The sequence below is a fragment of the Gadus morhua genome, chromosome 4 (genome assembly GCF_902167405.1).
Source record: "Gadus morhua chromosome 4, gadMor3.0, whole genome shotgun sequence".
Classification (NCBI taxonomy): domain Eukaryota; kingdom Metazoa; phylum Chordata; class Actinopteri; order Gadiformes; family Gadidae; genus Gadus; species Gadus morhua.
Genome location: NC_044051.1, coordinates 38,416,292 through 38,437,396, shown reverse-complemented (window position 1 = coordinate 38,437,396; position 21,105 = coordinate 38,416,292). Strand labels below are relative to the sequence as shown.

Sequence of the window (21,105 nt, the reverse complement as noted above, 5' to 3'; positions counted from 1 at the left end):
GAATGAAAACTTCCTATACATCCACACCACCTAGCGAGCAGATCCCGCATCAAGACGGTCGCTCCAAACCCCGAGCTGTCAAAAAGATCAGGGGGGCTCAGTACAACAAGTAGTCCAAATGCGGCCAAGTTAAAGACAATGCATGATTTGCTGGCCTACAGACGAGGTGTACGCGCGTATAAACGCACTATTACGCACAGATCACGAAGAGATAGGAGTCCATGAACACTGTAAACAAAGGACGGTGACACCGTGTGGACGGACTCAAAGCGGTATCAGGGTCCACGTTGGACCTCCGACACAAAGCGATCCAATCCACCATCACCCATCACGCTTTTCTAACGATATAACAACATCAAACTGGGAATATAGCTATCGATATCACTGCGCTATGTCCCGCCATCTTGGACAGGGAGCAAGGAGGCAATTCGTGTTACTTATTCGCGTTCTTTAGTAGCCCCGCTATCGATCACATTTCGTTACAATCGAGATGTTCTTCTACATTAAAAGTGCACCCGGATGTCACATGTGTCAGATGAAGGGCTCAAGACACACAATACCAGTGACAACACACACACACACACACACACCTCCCTGCATCTTTCTCTAACGTTAGTCGCTTGTGATCGTAGTGACTTCCACCTTCACGAATTTCCGAGGCGGTCGTGAACGCAACACCGAATAAAGACAACAACGTTTTTGACCATTCTCCCACTGACCCAACCATGGCAGAACTGATGTTAAACAACGACATGTTGTATTCACAAGATAGTGTATGAAGAGGTTTGCTGGGCCACTTGCAACCCCTCTGCTCAGCCCCTTTTCCCCAAATGTTCCTCAAACCTTTAATAGGGGGGACCCAGGCCGGCAGAGTATCAAGTCTCCCCGGAAAAGCGACGCTGCGTAGCCGCAGGTGCAGCAGCGTCGCTCTCCCCCTGGTGGCTAGCCCGTTAGCCGAGTGAATGGGTCCGGGGCGGCTGGCTAGCGTTTAGCTTGGTCCTGGGGGTGTGGGGGGGGGGGGGAGCTCCTCCGCGTTAGGGCCCGGGCCGAATGCGCTCACAGCCGGGGCACAGGCGAGCGGAGTTGTGTGTGTGTGTGTGTGTGGGGGGGGGGGGGGTCAACGTGCACACAATGCCCAGGTTGGGTCGCAGAGGAGTCGGAGAGTGGGGTGCTACCTTCATCAGCAGGGGCCTCGTTCTGGCGCCATCTTCATGAAGCCGTTGGAATCCAAACAGTGAACTGCAAGCGAGGACACACACATACACAAACACACACACACACACACACACACACACACACACACACACACACACACACACACACACACACACACATACACGCACACACACACCACACACACAGAGACTCAGTATCGCTCACAGCGGAGCTCCACCACCGACCGGGGAGACATTTTTTGTGATAGATACAAGAAGAAGAGAGACACATTGGTTTTTTCAACGGTATATGGGAGTGTAAGAGGGTGGTGTTGTCGTCGCGACCTGTCCATGCCGGCCAGACGCTCCCTCTCCGGGGCTGTCAGTGTCGGAAAGTCCTCCTCGGTTTCACTGGCTTTTCCCGCCGCCATTTTCTCCTCCTCATCCCCACCAGAGGCCGAGGCGGCGACGCGGCTCCGCGGCGCGGCGGCGCAGGCGGCGGCGGCGGCGAGCGAAGCGGCGGCGCACGATTGCATGGGATCGCAGACTCGAAACCAGCGCGTATCGATCCGCCGAATCGGAAAATGTTGTAGTAAAAGACAAGAGAGAAATGATCAAAAACTTTTCTCCCCGGATTAAAAAAAAAAATGCGATTTTGATGGTGGTACAATCCCCTTTTTGAGCTGGAGAGAGAGAGAAACACTACTCTCCGGTAGTTCCTTCCTTCGGGGCGTCACATTTTCAACGCGAGTGCGGTTGTGTTGCAATGCAAAGGTGGAAAAATAGAAGAAGGGTCCGTTAAAAGTGTGTATTTGACCATAAAATCCTCCACGGCCACGGAGCTAAAGTTGTTATAATTGTGTCACCCAGCCGAACCCACGCCGCTGTAGTCCCGCCCTCCGGTTCCTCGTCGGCCAATGAGATGCGCCGAGCTCCTCCATATGACTCGCTGTAGTCCCGCCCTCTGGTTCATTGTCGACCAATCAGAAGCGCCGAGCTCCTCCATATGACTCGCTGTGCTACATGTACTTATTTTTTTTTACTTAGACGGTTATGTTTCGATCTGCAAAGAAATCTTTGTGTTTCATGGTTATTCCTCTAATAGTGAAGTTGCAAGACACATTTGTGAAGGAGATGGGTGAATGATACTGTCCTGATAAGTCATAATAGAGTTTATGATGTGTAGGGATGTTTCCTGAATAAACAATAACTCCCATCCCATGTGTTGATTTCATTGAATGCAAGTGTTATCAGTTGGTTATTGCACTTTGACAACATGATACGCTAAAACATCACTTGAATAAATAAATGAATGCAACATTTAAAGCAGTTTGGCACAATGTGAAAATGTCTCATATTAATTAAAACCACAATAAAACGAGATCTCCCCCTACACACATTCCATAATGCATCATAACCATGTACAAACCAGTCCACAACTATTAAAAAATTGCTGAGCCCTAATCAAGACAGTTCAAAGGATTTACTGACGTGGCATCACGTCACACTGAGTGGGCGGGGCGTCACAGCGAGTGGGCGGGGCGTAGCATTGTCAACATCCTGGTGACGTCACGCATTTCTCCAAAATGGCGGACGTGGATCAGAGAGCAGGTAAGGAGACTTTTGGGATAGGCTGTTGTATTTATACTTAAAAAACAGAACAGGCAGAATCATATGATGTGTAATGAAAATGTGAAGGACAAAACATCGGCGGTATCAACGCTGCTCACTTTACATCCATCAATCATCCAGTCCCGTGACAGTCCCGCTGAGGTTGCCGATCAAGTCGACCAGCATCTAAAAAACTGTATTTTATGTAATGATACAAAAGAGGGAATTATTTTGCAAGTTTATAACTGCTCTGTGCATGCTTGGTTGTGTCGGATCAGAAGGAGACGTTTCCATTCCTGCTGTGATTAAAGTGGACTAGTGTTGTAACAGTAAAGCTGATTTGCTGCTGCGTCTATTCTTAGGAAAGGAAGAGCCGGAGCCAGAGAGTGAGGATGAGGTGTACGAGGTCGTGGACCTCACAGAATATGCTCGGACACACCAGTGGTGGAGCACTGTGTTTGGGAACAACTCCGGCCCCATCGCAGAGAAGTATTCTGTGGCCACGCAGATAATGATGGGAGGTGGTGCTGGATGGTATGAGCTCTCCTCATGTCCCTAAACAACAGATACGTTGAAAAGCAGTTCTGTGATTTCATCAGCGGTCCCCAGCGTTACACTAGTTACTAAATGTTTTCATGGGAATGTTAACTACTGCAGGTCTGTGCATGCGTGCATAAAATTCCAGTCACTGATGAATCATTGCGATTGCATTCCTATTGCATTTCATAAGCAGGTTTATTCGGTTTCTTAGCTGATTCTGTGACTTTTGTAAACAAATAGATCAATCTAAAACACGACCCGGCCTGCATGGAACTGAATGTCATTAAAACAGTGGTTCTACAACCTAGTGAGGGATTCTGAGCTATGTCAAGCCACATCTCCAAGTTTCGCAGACAATATAGACATTAACATATCCTAGTGACCACAAATGCTTATAAAAAATGGAATCAAAGAGGGTGGCAATCACATTTGATATGTTTTTGTCTAAAACCATTGAAACCCGGGTCAATCAACAGGCCGTCACTGTTGTATTTGGACCACATGATATGGTCAAATATCACTGTAATAAATAAATGAATGCAGCATTTGAGGCCTTTCCGCACAATGTGAAGGGGCTCATGTTAATTGAAAGCACAATCAAATGAGATCTTCCTCCCCATTCCATAATACATCATAACCATGTACGAAGATTAAACTAGGGGTGTTGCTAAAGGTGTTGACTCTGTAATATATTCAACAACCCATACAGGTGTGCAGGTTACCTGTTCCAGAAGGTGGGGAAGATTGCTGCCACAGCTGTGGGGGGAGGGTTTCTCCTGCTCCAGGTGAGTCTCCTGATTCTTCAGGTTTTTTAACGTGGACAGGTGTGATTTGACACGTTTAAAGTGTTATATACATTTACATGCATTCCTATGGTGCAGCTCTGGGGCTATTCAGAGCACTATATACATGGAGCCTAGTCCACCGATTGTTAGCCTTTTAGCAGGGACGTCAATAAACTGTTAGCAATTAAGTCCCAGATGTATGTTTTATGGGGCCGTTGGTTTGATCTTTCAAGAAAAAAGTGAAATAATCATTGATTATTCCCTCTATCATTCACCTCTATTCCCTATTTCTGTATTGTTTTATAACTGTACTTCTGAAAGTACTTTTAAAGCTCTATTTTTGGTGAGCGTATGTGTTGACCTAGGGCTCGTTTTCAAAAAAGCAGGAAAAAATATGGTTGATAGGTAATCTACCACATTAACGATTTAATACATTTCTGAAGCATCCAAACTCGTTTCAATGTAAAGTAGTATTCAAATTAGTTTTCGAAAGATAAAAAAAAAAAGCTATTTCCTCACCCTTTGACGCTCATCCTCGTCATGTGACTCCACAGATAGCCAATCACAGTGGCTATGTGCAGGTGGACTGGAAGAAGGTGGAGAAGGATGTGAACAAGGCCAAGAAACACCTTAAGAAGAAGGCCAAGAAGGCAGCGCCAGAAATCAACTCTTTCATCGAGGAGGTAAAGGTAACTTGTAACAGCATCATTTTTTTCTTCTTCCGGCATGAATTTAATCCAATGTTGAATTTAGCTATTAACTTTTAGTGTGATACTTTTGATGGTTGTTTGCGGTACTGGGAATGAAAAATGTCAGCGGGAACGGAACAAGGAATTTTTAAATTATATATTTTAGCGTTTTTGACGTTACATCATCTCTTGTGAACCACGGCTCAGTATTGCCCTCTAGTGTGCAGTTGGACACATTACACTTGGGAAATTTGCATGGCAGTTGGCCCTTTTTTCCTCCTAAAAGAGACAGTTGAATACTTGATAGCGAGGCACCATACTCAGTTTGCATTGGTTGGTTAAATTTGAGCACAGATGATTCTGGAATGGCTTGCGTCCATCCTTCCGTGCATTCGTGTGTCCACTCAATTAAACACTAGATTATTATATAATCATACTATTTTAAAGATACATTTAATTCACATGCTTGTGTCCAACTTATTTTACTCTCCCACTTAAAAGGTTTGACCAAAAAAGTTCAAAATCCAGCCATGATATGTTCGTACCTGCCTCTTCCTCCACCTCCTACTCTTCCCCCCAGGCGACCGACTTCATCAAGAGGAACATCGTGGTGTCCAGTGGCTTCGTGGGCGGCTTCCTGCTAGGCCTGGCCTCCTAAACGGGACCCCCTTTGCTGATCGAGGGGCCCCGGGCCCCTGTGGTAACCTACTGTGAAACCCCTTCGACACGTCGGTGGATCTGGTTAACTCGTAGGCCCCGTCACTACAGTTACAGTATGCTCGACGAGTTCAGCACCATGTTGTCTCTTTTCTCCATTTTACCTCTTTTAAGTCGACATGCTATGGAAAAAAAAATGCTATTCACTAAGGTATCATTCATGCTCGTTGCAATTCGAACAGAAAATGGGTTACGCACAGAGTTCACCTTTTTCTACCATTGTCTCCTCAAGGGTGGTTGAGGAGGGTGAAAACAAGGGTTCAAAACTGCTCAAGACATCTTTTTTCTTATCAATGACATGTGCCAGAGTGCAGATATATGCCAAGCCGCAACAAAAGGACACTCAAAGCCCTGTTTGACTTTGACGTTTATCCCTATTCCCTGCCACCTATTGTCCTGCTGGATGAAATAGTCTAAAGCTAATCCCATATAGAAGTCCCTTGTACATAAATAACTCTTTCTTGCTCCGAGACCTGTAAATAATATGAATATATATAATATGGTAGGGATGGCTCAGATTCATATTTGCCTATTATGATAAGATGGGTCACCTCAGCACGCGCAAAAATGGTTGAGTTAAGTGGAAGTTGGGTTCCCTATGGGTTATTATACAATACACATCACCAGACCAAGAAGCCGGTACATATTAAGTGCCCTATGTGAGGCATTCATGTGTGTGTGATGTTTTTTTTATTTTCTCACTTAACTTTGCAATGCAAAGAGCATGAAACTCCATCTTTCACGTATAAACCTTTATCATCGATGCCTAGCTGTCCTGGACGTGGATTTGGTTTGCGAAAAAGAAAACCACACCACGCCTGTGATTCCTGTAGCTTTGCTCTTTGTCATCTTAGAGTATTAATGAGTGTCAGTGTAATAACACTAGTACAACGACGTTGCCAACTTTAGTGTTTTTACTCAGTTACGATCAGCCTCTAGTCAGGGCACGCACAGTTTAAACCAGTTAAGTTGCTATCGATTCACTGTCTTTGAGTTGCGTTTGCATTGCCTTTAACTTTAAAGTGTAAAATACCGTGAGTGGTTTAACAGATGCCTGCTGCTTGTTCTAAGTTTCCGTGAACACGTTTTACGGTCCCTTTGGGTTTTATTTTGGATGAAACGTTACTGTTTGGATGTACATATTGTTGGTTTTTGTTCTGAAATAAAGTTGTTTTCACCAATATAAGTATTGTTGATGTTTTGTCAAAATCGGTCTGTTTTTTGGTTGGCTGTGTGTGTGTGTTTGTGTTTGTGTTTTATTTCGAAGTATTGTCTATAGATCAGGCGTACAGGACCTGAACTAAGGCTCAGTAAACCTTAGATCAGGAGATGTTTGTACAGAGAAACATGTGTATAGGGAAGCTTTTGTTGGGTGATGGTTTATCCTGTGTGTGTGTGTGTGTGTTTTGTGTTGACTTTTGTGTAGCACTTTGTTCCCTGCATGGAAAAGTGGTCTACACATAGTGATGATTATTATTACATGCATGTATCACAATAGTTGACATTAACACACACACGGGTCCACCATGACTGCGCATATCTTGTTACCATAGGAACAGCATACTTTCACATAATGTCAATGTTTGCATTGGTTAGGATTTTTTTATTATGTTTTTATTTCCTTTTTCTTGAATGCTCTTGTTTATTTCAACATTGCCTTGCATGTATTGTTACAGTGCAGGTCCTTGTGTGATGCGTAGTCGGTGTTTGCAAGTGTGTATTTTTCCAACACCGCACCGAGAGAAAAGGCAATTCACACAACACACACACTGCCGTGTATATGATGACCACATCATCCACCAATCAGATCATCAATAGCTGCTCCACGCCTTCAACCAATCGGGGAAGCGTACACCTTAATGCGCGAGCAGAAGTGATGCAGCACCATGGAAACCGAGAGAACAGCAGTTAAAGAAACAGCACCCTCTAGCGGTGATACTTGCAATTTCACTCGATCCCTGCACATGACTGTGCTCCCATGCCACTTACTTTACTACAAAGTAGTTGGTTGTTTTTTTTCTAGAATAATATAACTTTTCCTTTGATTAGTTATTTCTCATCACACGGTTGGTTTTATAAAGGACTATATGCATTAAACTCGCATGCATTCGGTCTACGGTTATTTCATTGAAATGGTGTGTAAAACGCCAATAGAAACATTTCGAGCAGCGTGTTTGCGTCTGAATATAAGGACCGGGTTTTAGTCAATTATTATTTGTCAGTGTCATCCCTAGAGGGCGCCCCTTGCACGGCTCCCACTTACAACCGCATCTATGATTTTACTGGCGTCTCCTCTCTAGCCAATGTAGCCAAACCATCTTGCACAGTGGATGTGCAAATATAACCAAGAAAGCAATTTCATTAATAATAATTACATTGTTTTGAATTAAAGTATTCATTGAAATAGTATTGAGCTTTGAGTTTGCCAGCCTTATACTGTGTGCCACGACCCACGCCTACACATTGTCCATTACATGCACACATTCGTTACATTTTAAGCCAATAACTTCATACATAATGAAATAGATTTGTATTAATAGCATGTTCCTACGAGTATTAAAGACTAAGCCACGGAAAATCCCGCATTCAACACAAACATAACAATTCACCTCAATCGTTAAAATGTGCATGCATTCATTCATTCATTCATGAAACTATGTTTCACATAGCAACACAATGTAGTTTACTTTGATAGTGGCTGGGTGCTGCAACACTGGTAAATGAAGAGAGGGGAAAGCTGACGTAAGGTGATGGATTTTCGTGGTCGACGCCTGCGCGGGATTCGCTGGGACGCGGCCGTTAGGAAACTGCCCCTCGGTGGGCCCTTCGACCCGTTGCCATCTTGGCTCCAAGGCCTGTTCAGCGCAACGCCAGCAACGGCTATTCGCCTCCGCCATCTTGGATCCAGGGGCGCTAGTTTCCTAAACAGGGAGAGAGGGGGGAGGCGGAGCCAGGCAGAGCCAGGCGTCTCTGGGAGCCGAAGAAGGAGCGCCCAGCAGCGGATGAGACGGTGCTGAAAGACGGGGAGCGACGCCGGTCTGAAAAGGGGGGGGCTACACGGACTTCTACATCATATAATTATTAATATTAACGAGGCGATGTTTCGCCACCGGATTACCCTTCGTCGAGATGAACACGGTCGTGTGCGGTAATAATAATACGGGAACGGGATCTCGGGATGCTGAGGACGCTCTCCAAGCCCCGGACGCGTGACGGTGGACGGCGGGGGTAAGACGGGGTGTGCGCGGCGCGGTCACGGTGCGAGCCGGCCCGGCTATCTCCACTCCCACCGACCGCTAGCTCCTTACACTTCGAGCCAGCCGACCATTTTACATTTTTAACAGCCTCAGTTTAGTGAACGAGGGTATCGTACTAAAAAAAAAAACACAATCGAGTGAAATTAACACCCTGGGAGTGTTATATATTAAGGTAGGGAAGAGGCGGTGGCTTCAAGAGGGATACGCGGGCGACCTACTACCAAAGACGGGTTTTTTCCCCCTGCAAATCAGCGAGGAATATCCACGCCCCGGAGTCTGATACATCCATCCTATTACTCTAGCTAGCTGGCTAACCTCACTCCCATCCTAGCTAGCCATCTCCCCAATCCTATGACACTAGCTAACCCTCTCTCCATCCTATTATTCTAGCCATTTACATCCATTATACCCCACTAGCCAGCCATCTCCATCCTATTCCTCTCCAGTAACCCCCAGTGGGTGAGCCATTTCTACCGTTATATCGCCTAAGCTAGCCATCCCTCCATCCTAATAATCCAGCCCAGGTGGCTAGCCATCTTTCCCCACCAGTGCTGGCTAGCATTCCCAGTAAAAGGAGCCCACTATAAGGTGGGGCCGAGGACTTGACAACCTCTCCCCCTGCACCGGGGAACCGGTTCGGTATCCCGGCTAGCGGGCTAAGCAGCCAGCCTGCCCCGGCGTACAGGCTGGCCGTCCGGGACTCACCCCAGCTCGAGACCCGCTGGTCCGCCTGTCATTGACATTGGAGGAAGGGTTGTGGATAAGGGGGAGAAGACACTTGGATAAGGCCGTGTGTGTGTGTGTGTGTGTGTGTGTGGACATCGGTGGCCCTCGGGCCAGCCCCGAGTAAGACACACCGGAGGTAGAGAAGCGGAGACCTCGTCAGGGGCTGTCGCTCCAGACCCCCTGCCCCGGGAGGAGGACTCGACATCGGGGGAGACCACTGGGTCTTTCACCTACCTTGCGAGACCATGGCGGACGACGACGTCCTCTTCGAGGATGTGTACGAGCTGTGCGAGGTTATTGGGAAGTAAGTGAACCGCATCATCCCCCTAATCACCCTCATCACAGTGGAACGCATGACTTTATTTTCTGGGTCTATGGTTGGGTGTGTTTCACATGATCCGCACGTTGAGGAGAAGCGGATGTCTGGGTTGGATGGGGTTCCTCTCTGGAGGTGAAAGTTCACTGCGATTGAATAACAGATCCGTCTGTGAAAGCAAGTGTCTGGCTTTTCTTTGGAAATAAGGCCTAATGCACACACGTCACACCTGGGCCATGCCTTGATGCAAATCTAGCATTCAATTTCTCAACTTGAATAATGATAATGTATGAAGGGCTATGAATACTTATGGATTGAGTCGGCCAATGTATTTTTCCAGGTGTAAGGCAAATATTATAGATGCATACATTATGTAGGATTTGAGATGAGATGTAGCCCACCATGACACATCCTTATTCATAGCTATGGTATCATTATATAATTATTATTATTTATGATTGTAAATGGTTATATATTATAAATAATAAACTAGCCTCCTTTAATAGGTTAGATTTAGTGTTGACATTTTAAATTTGACCTAGGCCCCGGTTCATCAAAAGCCTTATCGTATGTTAAAAAATGTAAAATCCCCAGTCTGTGCATGTAGTTCACCAGCCAGGCCACCCAGTATTTACCTGTGTACCGCAGAGTTACCCGTGGACGTACGCGTCGGTGAAGTTCACCTTTCTGCATGCCTTTCAGAAGTGCTTTGGTGCTTTCTCTCACCGTGATGTGTGGAACCCAAGACGCGACGCAAAAACCTTGCAAGCCCTATGCTGTGTTGAATTGTAAATGAGTCGACTTCTTGTGACCCGCTGCAACCGGTGGCAATAGGCTACACTGTCTCCAGTGGGCCCAGGGTGGGCCCATCCAGGGATGGTGTTCTGTGTCACTGTGTCTTTAGCATCTCAATGGGGCTGATGGGAAATTAAACCAAAGTGCCTCAAGTGTTTTCATTGTTTATGCCACCTATCATTTTACGCCACCATCATCGATGTGCCGTATCATTTTGAAATTCATATGGTGACACTGTGTGTGTGTGTGTGTGTGTGTGTGTGTGTGTGTGTGTGTGTGTGTGTGTGTGTGTGGTGGGGGGGGGGAAACAAAGCTACAGGAAAACAAAGCTACAGGCACACCTGCTATGTACCTGTAGGTATCAAAGTGCCATATTCTTAAACCCCTCCCTGCTCCAAAGAAAAAGGGATCGGAATTATTGTAATTAATTATCCAATGTTGTTGTAGATTATGACAATAAAATAGGGTCTAATTGGACATCCTATATATCAGCTGTATACAATTAAATGGCCAGGAGAGTGGCGAGAGAAAGAAGGGTAGGTTAAAGGGAGAGGGAGCGATAAAAGTTGAACCTTCGACCAATCAGAAGAGGCTGCAGTCCAGCCGAGTGTATTTGTTTAGCTCCTCCGTGGCGATAGCCTCAAAGCACTTCACAGGCCCGTTTCAGACAACTCCCCCCTCACCCAGCCCTTAACCCCCCCCCCCCCCCCCCTGCTGACCGTTATCCCACAAAAGAGTGTGAAAACTCACATAGATGGAAGCCCAGGCATTTGACCTCTGACCTTTGGATGGTCATATGCCACACAGGCACACAAGCTGTCACACCAATTTGCCACCTCCCCACATCTGCTACGCCACCCAGTTTGAATCTCTGAATTGGGTGCTACATCTTCATAATACTGTCCCCTGCTATTTGGGTTTGGTTTGGTATATTTTCAATGTGAAATTCCTTTGCAGAATGCAATCATCCTGCTATTTTGTATTTAGCCTCGTAGTAGATGTTTTTGTCCAAAGAGATGCAGACTTTCCGTTATTGTCGGCGCTGGGATTTAAACGGCCTAATCACCGGACTGTGCTCCTCTCCCCTGTTTTCTAAAGATGAGACGGCAGAGATCGATGCCTACTTTAAAGGAACCCTGTTTAACACCAGGTGTGAGTGTGATTAGCCAGTACAAGCTATTTTGAATCTGCCCTCTAGAGACATAACAAGTGGGAGTGTCCATAGCAATGTTTGATGGATAGAAACGCCAACGAATCGCTTCAGTCCCCTGAGTAGGCTTTTAGACTTATCTGACCCTCTTACTTGGGTGGACACTCCCACTTGATGTGATGTCACTAGTGGGGTGATTTTGATCTTGTAATGGCTAATCTCACTCACCTGGTGGTGGTGAAATGTCGGCTCCTACTACTAGTTGAGGTGGGCAAGAGGTGGACCTTAGAATCAGAATAAGAAGGCGGAGGTGGAGGTTGGGTTAGGATTTGAGCGGAGGTGGTGAAAGTGGTAGAGAGATGATGGGGAAGGTGGTGGTAGAGGAGCAATGATTGGGGTGGTGGTGGTGGAGGGGGCAGAGTGATGAGGGTGAAGGTGGTAGTGGAGGTGGCAGAGGAGTGATATTGAGGGTGGAGGTGGGAAAGGGGTTATGATGGTAAAGGTGGTAGTGGAGGTGGCAGAGGAGTGATGCAGGGGGTGAAGGTGGGAAAGGGGTTATGATGGTGAAGGTTGTAGTGGAGGGGGCAGAGGAGCGATGCAGGGGGTGGAGGTGGGAAAGGGGTTATGATGGTGAAGGTGGTAGTGGAGGTGGCAGAGGAGTGATGCAGGGGGTGGAGCTGGGAAAGGGGTTATGAGGGTGAAGGTGGTAGTGGAGGTGGCAGTGGAGTGATATTGAGGGTGGAGGTGGGAAAGGGGTTATGATGGTAAAGGTGGTAGTGGAGGTGGCAGAGGAGTGATGCAGGGGGTGGAGGTGGGAAAGGGGTTATGATGGTAAAGGTGGTAGTGGAGGTGGCAGAGGAGTGATGCAGGGGGTGGAGGTGGGAAAGGGGTTATGATGGTGAAGGTGGTAGTGGAGGTGGCAGAGGAGTGATGCAGGGGGTGGAGGTGGGAAAGGGGTTATGATGGTGAAGGTGGTAGTGGAGGTGGCAGAGGAGTGATAATGGGGGTGAAGGTGTGACGGGGTGAGGGTGATGGCGAACGTGGTGCTGGTGAAAGAGGGGCTATGGTGAAGGCTGTGGTGGTCACAGAGGGGTGAAGGTGGGTGTCGTGTTGGTGGTGGAAGAGGGGTTGATGATTCTGGGGATGGTGATGGTGGTGGTGGTATTGGTGGAAGAGGGGTTACGATAATGGGGTTAGCGTCGGTAGCGATGATGCTGAGGAGGGGCAAAAAAGCGAAGCTGAAGAAGATGAACGGAGACAGTCATGTGGGGTTGGAGCAGAGGGCCTCGAGGCTCCATGGCCAGCAGATATCGACCGCAACGCCCATGCCGTCTACGGACAGGCTTTCACATAACCCCTTCCTCCTTACCCCCCCCCCCACCCCCTTGGTTTACTACCACAGCGCTGGATCGCCTGGCATGGTCATGGCCACCATAGGCCCCGCTCGGATAAAAATCCATCCCAGTTTCAGACGATTTCATGAAAAGGATATTTTTATGACAATCGCAATAAATCAATACTATGGCCTGGTCTGCTGTCTTGTATTTCATGGTGTGCTCCTCCCCCCCAGCACCCAGTCAGTGGCGGTTTGGTGTAGCAAAGGCCTGTTCCAGTGAAGAGGGGTACAATACAGGCCTTCGTGTGGCTCGCAGGCTTATTGATCACCTGCTAAAAAACCGACGCCGTATTCATTGCTGTAGTATCCTCTTGTCTTTTCATTGTTCTTTTCGACATCCTCTCTAAACAGACGCGTGGATAGGGGATGTTTGTACTTACTAATGAATCATTCAGCTACTTGTTTGGTAGTTGATCGTTTTTTGTGCTTTTTTTGGGGGGGGGGGGGGGGGGGGGGTTTGATGGGAAGAGCCAAATCAAATGATTTAAATATTAATGAAAAACGCATTATACGTTTAAATTATATTGATTGTCTAAAATGGTGGAGGGTATAATTATATATGTTAAAGCAGCTCCACCTTATAGCCGAAGCCTCTTCAGTGAGAATAAACATTTGGTCGATCGAAGGCATGCTAAACAGCTTCCCCTCTTCTCTGCCTGCGCGATGCTAATGTCCCTTTGATGCTCACCTTATCTGCAAGCTTTCATCATTAAGAGCCTTATTTCGAAGAGCCTTGACCTTAAGCTGCTTGTTAGTGCGCTAGCAGGCCTGTTTGGGAGGCAGGTAAAACCGCTTACCAGTGAAGGATTGTAGTTGTAGGGGTTTGAAATTAAAAGCTAAAGATCATGAAAAGCTAAAGATCTTAAAACAATTGGCTTGGGTGTTACAGAAAGTCATGTCCAACATTTCAACACAGAGAAATAAAGTATGATGTACTGATCAGGGATTTATAACTTTTGTATGGGGTGGAATAGTATAGTGGCTAGGGGTGTTCGATATCTGTGTGAAAGGTACTGGGTTTGATCCCAAATGTCCACAGCCATCAGGTAGGGGTCAGACACGGTTGAGTACAAAACGTTACCCATACCTGCCCCTTGACAAGACATGTTTCTGTATTCCTTGGCAAAAACAGCCAGACGCTAAAGTTGATTTGGTTTGCTTACTCTCCATCTTTTTACTCAGAAATAACCAAATCTGTGTTCAATGAACAGAGTACAAACAATAAAGAAGGGTAGGTTTGGCTCCAGTACGACATACTCGTATCTAATGGGATCCGTTTCCCTCTATGACTACTGGGTTTTTCGGCGGCATTGAGTTGTAGGATTTGTAACTGAATTTTGCGATGGTGCACTCTACACTAGCTCTGGGGTGCTAATTAGAGCAAAGAAAGATATTTGGACGTACTGCTCATTTGGGGCCGCTGAAGCAATGGCTCCTGCAGCGGTTTCTGAGTTGTGAGCCGGATAACTAAATTGTCTCAGTGACATTTAGCTCCTAAATCCCTTTTTGATTCTTATTTTTGACCGATGAGTTCATTTGATTCTCGCCTGGGCTACTCGCGAGTGTTACAGGGTCAGTCTCCATCGTTGACACTTCACGTTGATAACTAGTCTCTAAAAGCTTTACTCTCCTTAGACAAAGCATAGTATAGTATGAGATATAGCATATTTTAATCAAGGATAGTTTATATATAACGTCTTTTCAGCCGAAATTTAACGGAAAAACGGTCGCACACCAGACTCAAAGGCACGCAAATAATCAATATAATTGATTGCTTGAAGTTGGTATCATTATGCCATAATCAAGAGTTATGCTTGTGATAACGAGTGACTTTCTGTTAACAAGAAATCACTATCACTGCATAGTGATTAATAAACGCAGTCAGTGGCCTTAGTTGAGATAACACCTTGCCTATACCCCCTACACAATTTATGTAAGTGAAGCAATAAATTAGAGGCAGTGTAACATATTGCTTCGGTGGGGTAGGTAGCTATTTCAGCAGCTTTTCACTCCTGATTTATGCTCAGTAACTAAATGTAACAGCTTACACGGAGAGTACTGTCTCTTCAAAAGGTCTCATCGCCTAGGGGACTGCAGTGAGTTCAGTTGTAAACGTGTTCTTGTTCAGTACAAAATACTTGAGTGTTTATTAACATTTGAAACTGAAAGTGAAATTGAGCGTTGCAACGTTACAAGTAGGGTCAGATTTAAGTACAATCCATTTTATAAACCTTAGATTCAGCCTCCAGTGTGTGCACGCTTTAATTATCCTCCAAAAGATATGTAAAAGAATATCAGATCGAAAACGAGAATGGATTTCTCGTTCTGATCGACACCGCATACCACTAACCTTGAGTTTGTACTTTCCATGTAAGCCTGCTCCCTGCCCTAGTGCCCAATCAATACATTCGAACGCACCAGCAGCCGAAGTGTTGCGGGAATATTCCAACCGATCGCCACCAGGCGTCAGACGGATCACTCCCAACGAGGCTTGACGTTTCAGAGGCAGGGGGTGGAAAATTTTAACTGGACTGCTCTGAGACTCATCTACCTGGGAAGAAAAGGAAAAAAAAAACGCTTTCACAGCTAAATCAGTGGAGATGCTCCTGCGGGCATCTCTGTCTTGAGCCCGACCACCTGAATACTAATTGTGCCTTGATTATTCAAACACTTTAACTTTCCCCCCCTACATCTTCTGCTTGTGTGCGTGTAGGAGGAAGTGATTGGACTGGAGCAGTGTCACCCAGCTGGTGTTGTGCCTGGTTGAATGAGGTTGGACTGGGCTCCCCGTTGGAAGATGTTCACGGTGGACAGTTTAGCATCCAGGCATTGATCGTAGCATTTCTGACTATTGTACCGGCAAACAGTGTGTTGTTTTCAGTTTGATTTAAAGCTGGGGTAGGCCATTTATTTTATAAGCTTTTTTTGTCATGTGTTATTAAAATTCTCATCACATCTGTAAAGAAATCGATAAATCAAAAGAATAAAGATTAAATCTGGCATCTGTGGCTGTCACAGGCCTCTAATAAGCCTGTCCAATAATTTCATTCTGCCCAAATTAAATGATTGGACGGTCTACCTGTCTGTCAACCTACCTGCCTGGTATACGGTATTACTGTGTTTTTTTTTCAGTAATAATAAAATAATTCAGTAAAAATTAATAATATAATTATACTTAAGAAAATTATAATGTGTAGAATAGGCAACAGTTCTGCTCTGTGCGGAAGAGAATTGGCGCGCCGAGAATTGGCTTCCTTACAAGACCGGTAACCATAGCAACGCCGGTAAACAAACCCCGCAAAGCCCAATCCCTACGAGAGCTCCCCGCGCTACGGCCATCCGGAGGCGCACAGAGCTTTTGGCCGTGATATTATAGATACAATTATATTATACTATTATATATAGAACGTTATAAGACGCTGTCACCGAGTGTGAAAGCAGAGTTGACGGAGAAGATGGCGGTTGACCTACTTTCAAAGTTTATACAGTTTATACTCGGTAATACCGGTGTTGACACGAGTGTATTACTCTGTGTGAAAATGTCCACACCGCGGCAACCCTACTGGCTACCTTGGCGCACTCTTCCCGCCCTCTTATTGCACATGACCGGAGTCTGCCAGTAGGCTAGGCGACCTGCTGCTAAAGCTAGCGAGCTAGTAGCGTGTTTTGGTGGAGTAACTCTGGAGGGAGGCCTGAAGATAGGGATGGGATTCTTTCGGTAATTCTAGCTTACTGTGGCTTGTTCCTCGAAAATGCCTACCCTAGTTTTAAGTAGGTGCGGTATGTATTAGTATTTAGGACTACTTTAACACCATTCAGTCGTTAACATCGCAGACGGAGGAGTGAAGACGCTGAAGAAACAAGAGAGACACACCTCTTTAAGAGATGAAAAGATGACTCAAAACCAAACAACGCTTCCACAAAAAGACGAACCATAGAAACACATCTTTGTCTCTCCAGGGGGTTTTGTGTGTGCGTGTGTGTGTGTTTGTTTGTGGAGGGACCCTTTAGTTTAGACAAGTGCCCAAGAACATGAGCGAGGCGTAGGCGAGCCCACCCAGAACAGCTGTGGTGATGTCACACACACGCACACGCACACGCACACACACACACTGAGGACACACACACACTGAGAGACACACACACACTGAGAGACACACGCACACTGAGACAAAAACACACACACTGAGACAAACACACACACACTGAGACAAACACACACATTGAGACAAACACACACACACTGAGAGACACACACACACTGAGACACACACACACACAAACTCTGAGACACACACAAACACTGAGACACACACTAAGACACACACAGAGACACACACTGAGACACACACAGATGGGGGCAGTGGCAACAATGGCAGCTTCTGTTTATTACGGACCATAAGTTTCAATTGTGGAACGTTAATGTCAGCCTTCCGCCTCTTTCCCTCGGGGGCCAGTCGGCAGGAAGGCTGGGGGGGGGGGCGGGGTGATTCATTGAGTCTGGACACTTCGCAATATAATAAGGGTTCGTTAGTTAATCATTAAGTCACATCAGTCAATGCAGGAATAAGCATTGTTGTATAGCGTTAGCATTAGCACAGGGGTTAATCGAACCCTAACCCTGTTCCATAATGTCTTAATGAATACCTTAGTTCACATAAACACCACGTGCACACCGTTAGTTAACATGAACATCATTGCTCATTGAATAATAGACTATTGGTCAACTGGTCCATGTTAGTTCATGTTTATTACTGCACTAACTAATGTTAATTCATTAATTAATGTACCCTTTAGCGTAAAGCGTTCCCATTTGTTTTAATCAACGACCAATGTGGAGGCAGTGATGGCCCTCATGCTATTTCACAGTTCATGTCGTCACGGCTCATGCATCTCAATGATGCCCATCGATTGGCTCACAGTCTGCCGGTGTCATCGGCAGTCCTTTGTTTTTATTGACATTTGCATTTGACCGATAATAGTCTCGGCGCCGCAAACCTCTGAACCTCCTGTGCCTTCAAATCACTGCAAAACCGCCGCATACCCCAGACCCTAGCGATAATGCCCAGGCCTCCCCCCACCCCCGTCCGTCACACACAGAGTGTAAATGATTACTAGCTCTGGGTCAGGTCTTGAGAAAACGTTAGGAGCCAGGAAGGTCTCCCATTACCGTCAAAAAGGGGCTCCACACCCCCAATCTTTCTCTGTGTGTGTGTGTGTGTGTGTGTGTGTGTGTGTGTGTGTGTGTGTGTGTGTGTGTGTGTGTGTGTGTGTGTGTGTGTGTGTGTGTGTGTGTGTGTGTGTGTGTGTGTGTGAAAGAAGCCAGCTGTCTCCGGATGTCTCCTTCTGAGACCAAATGAAGGGGGCCAAAAGGTGACCGGGTTTGATTTTCAGGGGCTCTCAGTATGATCCCTGGGCGACCCCTGCGGTGGATGGCCTATGTGTTTTTATGGCCGTTCCCCTCAGTTCTCAGCAGGATGAGTTAATTATTATAGCAGACGTGGGAAATGAATGTGCGTGAATAGAGGGAGAATTCCGGCTCTGCCCTAACCTCTCACGAACGGAGATACACCCACGCACAAACGCACACACACATTGAGACACACACTTGCACCAGCACACACACACTCACACACACATATGTACACAACGTTTGAAACATACACACACACAGACACACACGCACACACAACATATGATATGCATTTGGTGCTCAGAGGAATGTGGTATCAATGAAGGGTGGCGGTAATTATTTTTCTCGGCAGTTGTACTCTTTACAAATCAATTTGAATTTGATACACAGTGAGTACTATATATAAACACACACGTCACACACACACACACAGATGTGTCAGGTTTAGAATAGCAACGGTATTCTATATCATAATGTGGTTATCTCCACCCATTGGCTAAGGAAAACAGGAAGAACTATAAACGGGTCTCCCAGGTTTTCTAGAGGGAATGCCACATGTCAAACTCACCACCGTTATATTAGGGGCAGCACACAAGACACCAACTTATTCGCCCACATCCCGGTGCGATCCGCTCCTCCTATGGGTCCTAAACATCTGGTGGACATCTTGGTTCTAAATGCGAGCTGGGAGGGAGGAACTGAATGCGGAACTCCGCATTCAGTTCCTCCCTCCAATCTCACATTTAGAACCAAGATGGCCGCCAGATGTGGAATTCTGCATTCAGTTCCGGCCTCTTGGTTCTAAATATAAGCTGGGAAGAAGAACTGAATGCTTGGAGTTTTGGCCGCCGAAACGGCGACCTCATTGCTAGCGGCCGCCTCGATTTTACACACTGCACCTTTAAGTATGGATGATCCGTCAATACTCTGATGATATTGTCGATGACATGTGTGAGTTTATGACTAACTCTATGTGGGTGTGTGTGAATCTAAAATAAATACTGTAAAAAGATTCAAGTCTGAGACATTACACCGCTACGCTTATGGCGTTGGCTACTAGCTAGTTTTGCTTGCCAGCCTGGCTAGCCTTTTTCAGAACCTAGCATTGACAGTCCTCCAGATGTGGGGTTGACTAACTACTAACTACTAACTACGCTAACTAAGCAGGTAACTAACTACTAATTACTGCTTTGTGTCGGCCCTCATCTGCCGTCGCATTATCTGGAATAAAAAAATAAATTGTGCGCGCGATTCTTGTCCGCAGCAAGGCAATTGTCTGCACCTTTTACTGCTTCTGCCTTATGTGATATTCTGTGTATTCCACATTCTAACGTTGATATAGTTATTAAGGAAACCGATTAATGATTCGACCGTTCCCTTTCCGTAGGGGTCCCTTCAGCGTGGTGCGGCGCTGCATCAACAGGGACACGGGCCAGCAGTTTGCCACCAAGATCGTGGACGTGGCGAGCTTCACATCCAGCCCCGGCCTCAGCACCGAGGGTAAGGAGTGCACGCACACATGCACAGACGCACTTAACGGCATAAGCACGCTGCGTCAAGTACGGCACGCGCACGTGTGCCGTCACTCACCCACAGACGGACGCCCCGACGCATGCGGGTACATACCGTCACGCACGCACACACGGGCGGACGCACGCATGCACGTACGGTCTGGCTGGCACGCACGAAAGCATGCACCCACGTATAGTCGTGCACCCACATATGAACGCAAGCTTGCACGCACACTCTTCTAATGCAAGACACTGATTCATACGCGTGTCGTGAAACATTCGCCGTCAGCAACATCAACATCAAAATTGGTTGTTTCTGTTTCGTCTGACTAATGTACTTATTGTAAGGCCCTTTGGATCTGCTAAATGCCCTGAATTAAAATTTAAATTAGTTGGTGAGCCATTCACCTGACTGATCCAGGATATGAATCCTGCGTAGGCCCGGTTTGGAGGAGCTGATGAACTGGTCAACCTTTTCCTGTTCTCTGTGTGAGAGAGCGGGGACTACACCCTTTAGCCGTTTGGAAGATATACAAAACGCTATTTGCCAGGGTACTAATGCACAAAGGGATTGACTTGTGGATACTGGCATTCATTCAGGATCGAAAAACAAATCCAGAATTAAAAGGAGACGTTGGAAGGACTGTGTAAACATATGTATAAAGTCGTACTTTGAAAGATTTACAATGCAATATACATAATTAAAGTGCAAGTGTGTGGCAGATTAGAGGGCAGGGATGCGCAAAAGGGTCCTTGTTTATGTTGGGTATAGCCATGGGATAGTCGTACAATACCCTGAGTCCGTGTACTCCTTCAAGTACCTCTAACTTTCTCCCAAGTTTGAACTCACGGACAGACATATTGGGAGGATACCCCCACGATGTCGCCCAGATACGGATTCACAAGCTGGCTATGCATTCATAACAGCAGTTGTAAATTGCTAATTATGTAGCACACGGGTGTGAGGGGCCCATAAACAAACAGACCCACCGTATGGTAAGGGATATCTTAAACAGAAGCATACACGCTCGCACCTGCATATCGT

At 46.2% G+C, this 21,105-nt stretch overlaps 3 protein-coding genes across 6 annotated transcripts in view; 2 read left to right on the top strand and 1 right to left on the bottom strand.

The window, feature by feature from the left end:
* Window positions 1-2,045, bottom strand: part of LOC115541949 (histone demethylase UTY) — a 42,755-nt gene extending 40,710 nt beyond the window's left edge. For both annotated transcript variants that reach the window (XM_030353912.1, XM_030353913.1), the window contains exons 1-2: window positions 1,500-2,045; window positions 1,176-1,239 (exon numbers count right to left, since the gene is read on the bottom strand). In XM_030353912.1, the coding sequence (XP_030209772.1) occupies window positions 1,176-1,239; window positions 1,500-1,690 (255 nt within the window). In that variant the 5' untranslated portion in view covers window positions 1,691-2,045. The remainder of the gene's footprint in view (window positions 1-1,175; window positions 1,240-1,499) is intronic.
* A 646-nt stretch (window positions 2,046-2,691) lies between these two features.
* LOC115542236 (FUN14 domain-containing protein 1) lies at window positions 2,692-6,690 on the top strand. 2 transcript variants are annotated; one of them, XM_030354402.1, is made up of 5 exons: window positions 2,692-2,765; window positions 3,128-3,299; window positions 4,015-4,090; window positions 4,645-4,773; window positions 5,360-6,690. In XM_030354402.1, exons 1-5 carry the CDS (start codon window positions 2,741-2,743, stop codon window positions 5,435-5,437), a joined length of 480 nt encoding a protein of 159 aa, XP_030210262.1. In that variant the 5' UTR covers window positions 2,692-2,740; the 3' UTR covers window positions 5,438-6,690. The 2 variants fall into 2 exon arrangements, with proteins under 2 accessions (XP_030210262.1, XP_030210261.1); XM_030354401.1 differs by having other exon boundaries at window positions 4,645-4,779.
* A 1,745-nt stretch (window positions 6,691-8,435) lies between these two features.
* On the top strand, window positions 8,436-20,318 carry LOC115543034 (peripheral plasma membrane protein CASK). 2 transcript variants are annotated; one of them, XM_030355571.1, is made up of 3 exons: window positions 8,436-8,724; window positions 9,594-9,783; window positions 19,937-20,318. In XM_030355571.1, the coding sequence occupies exons 2-3, from the start codon at window positions 9,725-9,727 to the stop codon at window positions 20,301-20,303; spliced, it is 426 nt and encodes a 141-aa protein (XP_030211431.1). In that variant the 5' UTR covers window positions 8,436-8,724; window positions 9,594-9,724; the 3' UTR covers window positions 20,304-20,318. The 2 variants fall into 2 exon arrangements, with proteins under 2 accessions (XP_030211431.1, XP_030211430.1); XM_030355570.1 differs by having other exon boundaries at window positions 8,439-9,783.
* The last annotated feature ends 787 nt before the right edge of the window (window positions 20,319-21,105 follow it).

Excerpts from the sequence above, each read along its gene's own strand:
- LOC115542236 (XM_030354401.1), top strand. The coding sequence starts at position 2,741 with ATGGCGGACGTGGATCAGAGAGCAG. Across the intron at positions 2,766-3,127 it reads GGACGTGGATCAGAGAGCAG|GAAAGGAAGAGCCGGAGCCA; the intron begins GTAAGGAGACTT and ends GTCTATTCTTAG. Across the intron at positions 4,091-4,644 it reads GAGGGTTTCTCCTGCTCCAG|ATAGCCAATCACAGTGGCTA; the intron begins GTGAGTCTCCTG and ends GTGACTCCACAG.
- LOC115543034 (XM_030355571.1), top strand. The coding sequence starts at position 9,725 with ATGGCGGACGACGACGTCCTCTTCGAGGATGTGTACGAGCTGTGCGAG. Across the intron at positions 9,784-19,936 it reads CTGTGCGAGGTTATTGGGAA|GGGTCCCTTCAGCGTGGTGC; the intron begins GTAAGTGAACCG and ends CCCTTTCCGTAG.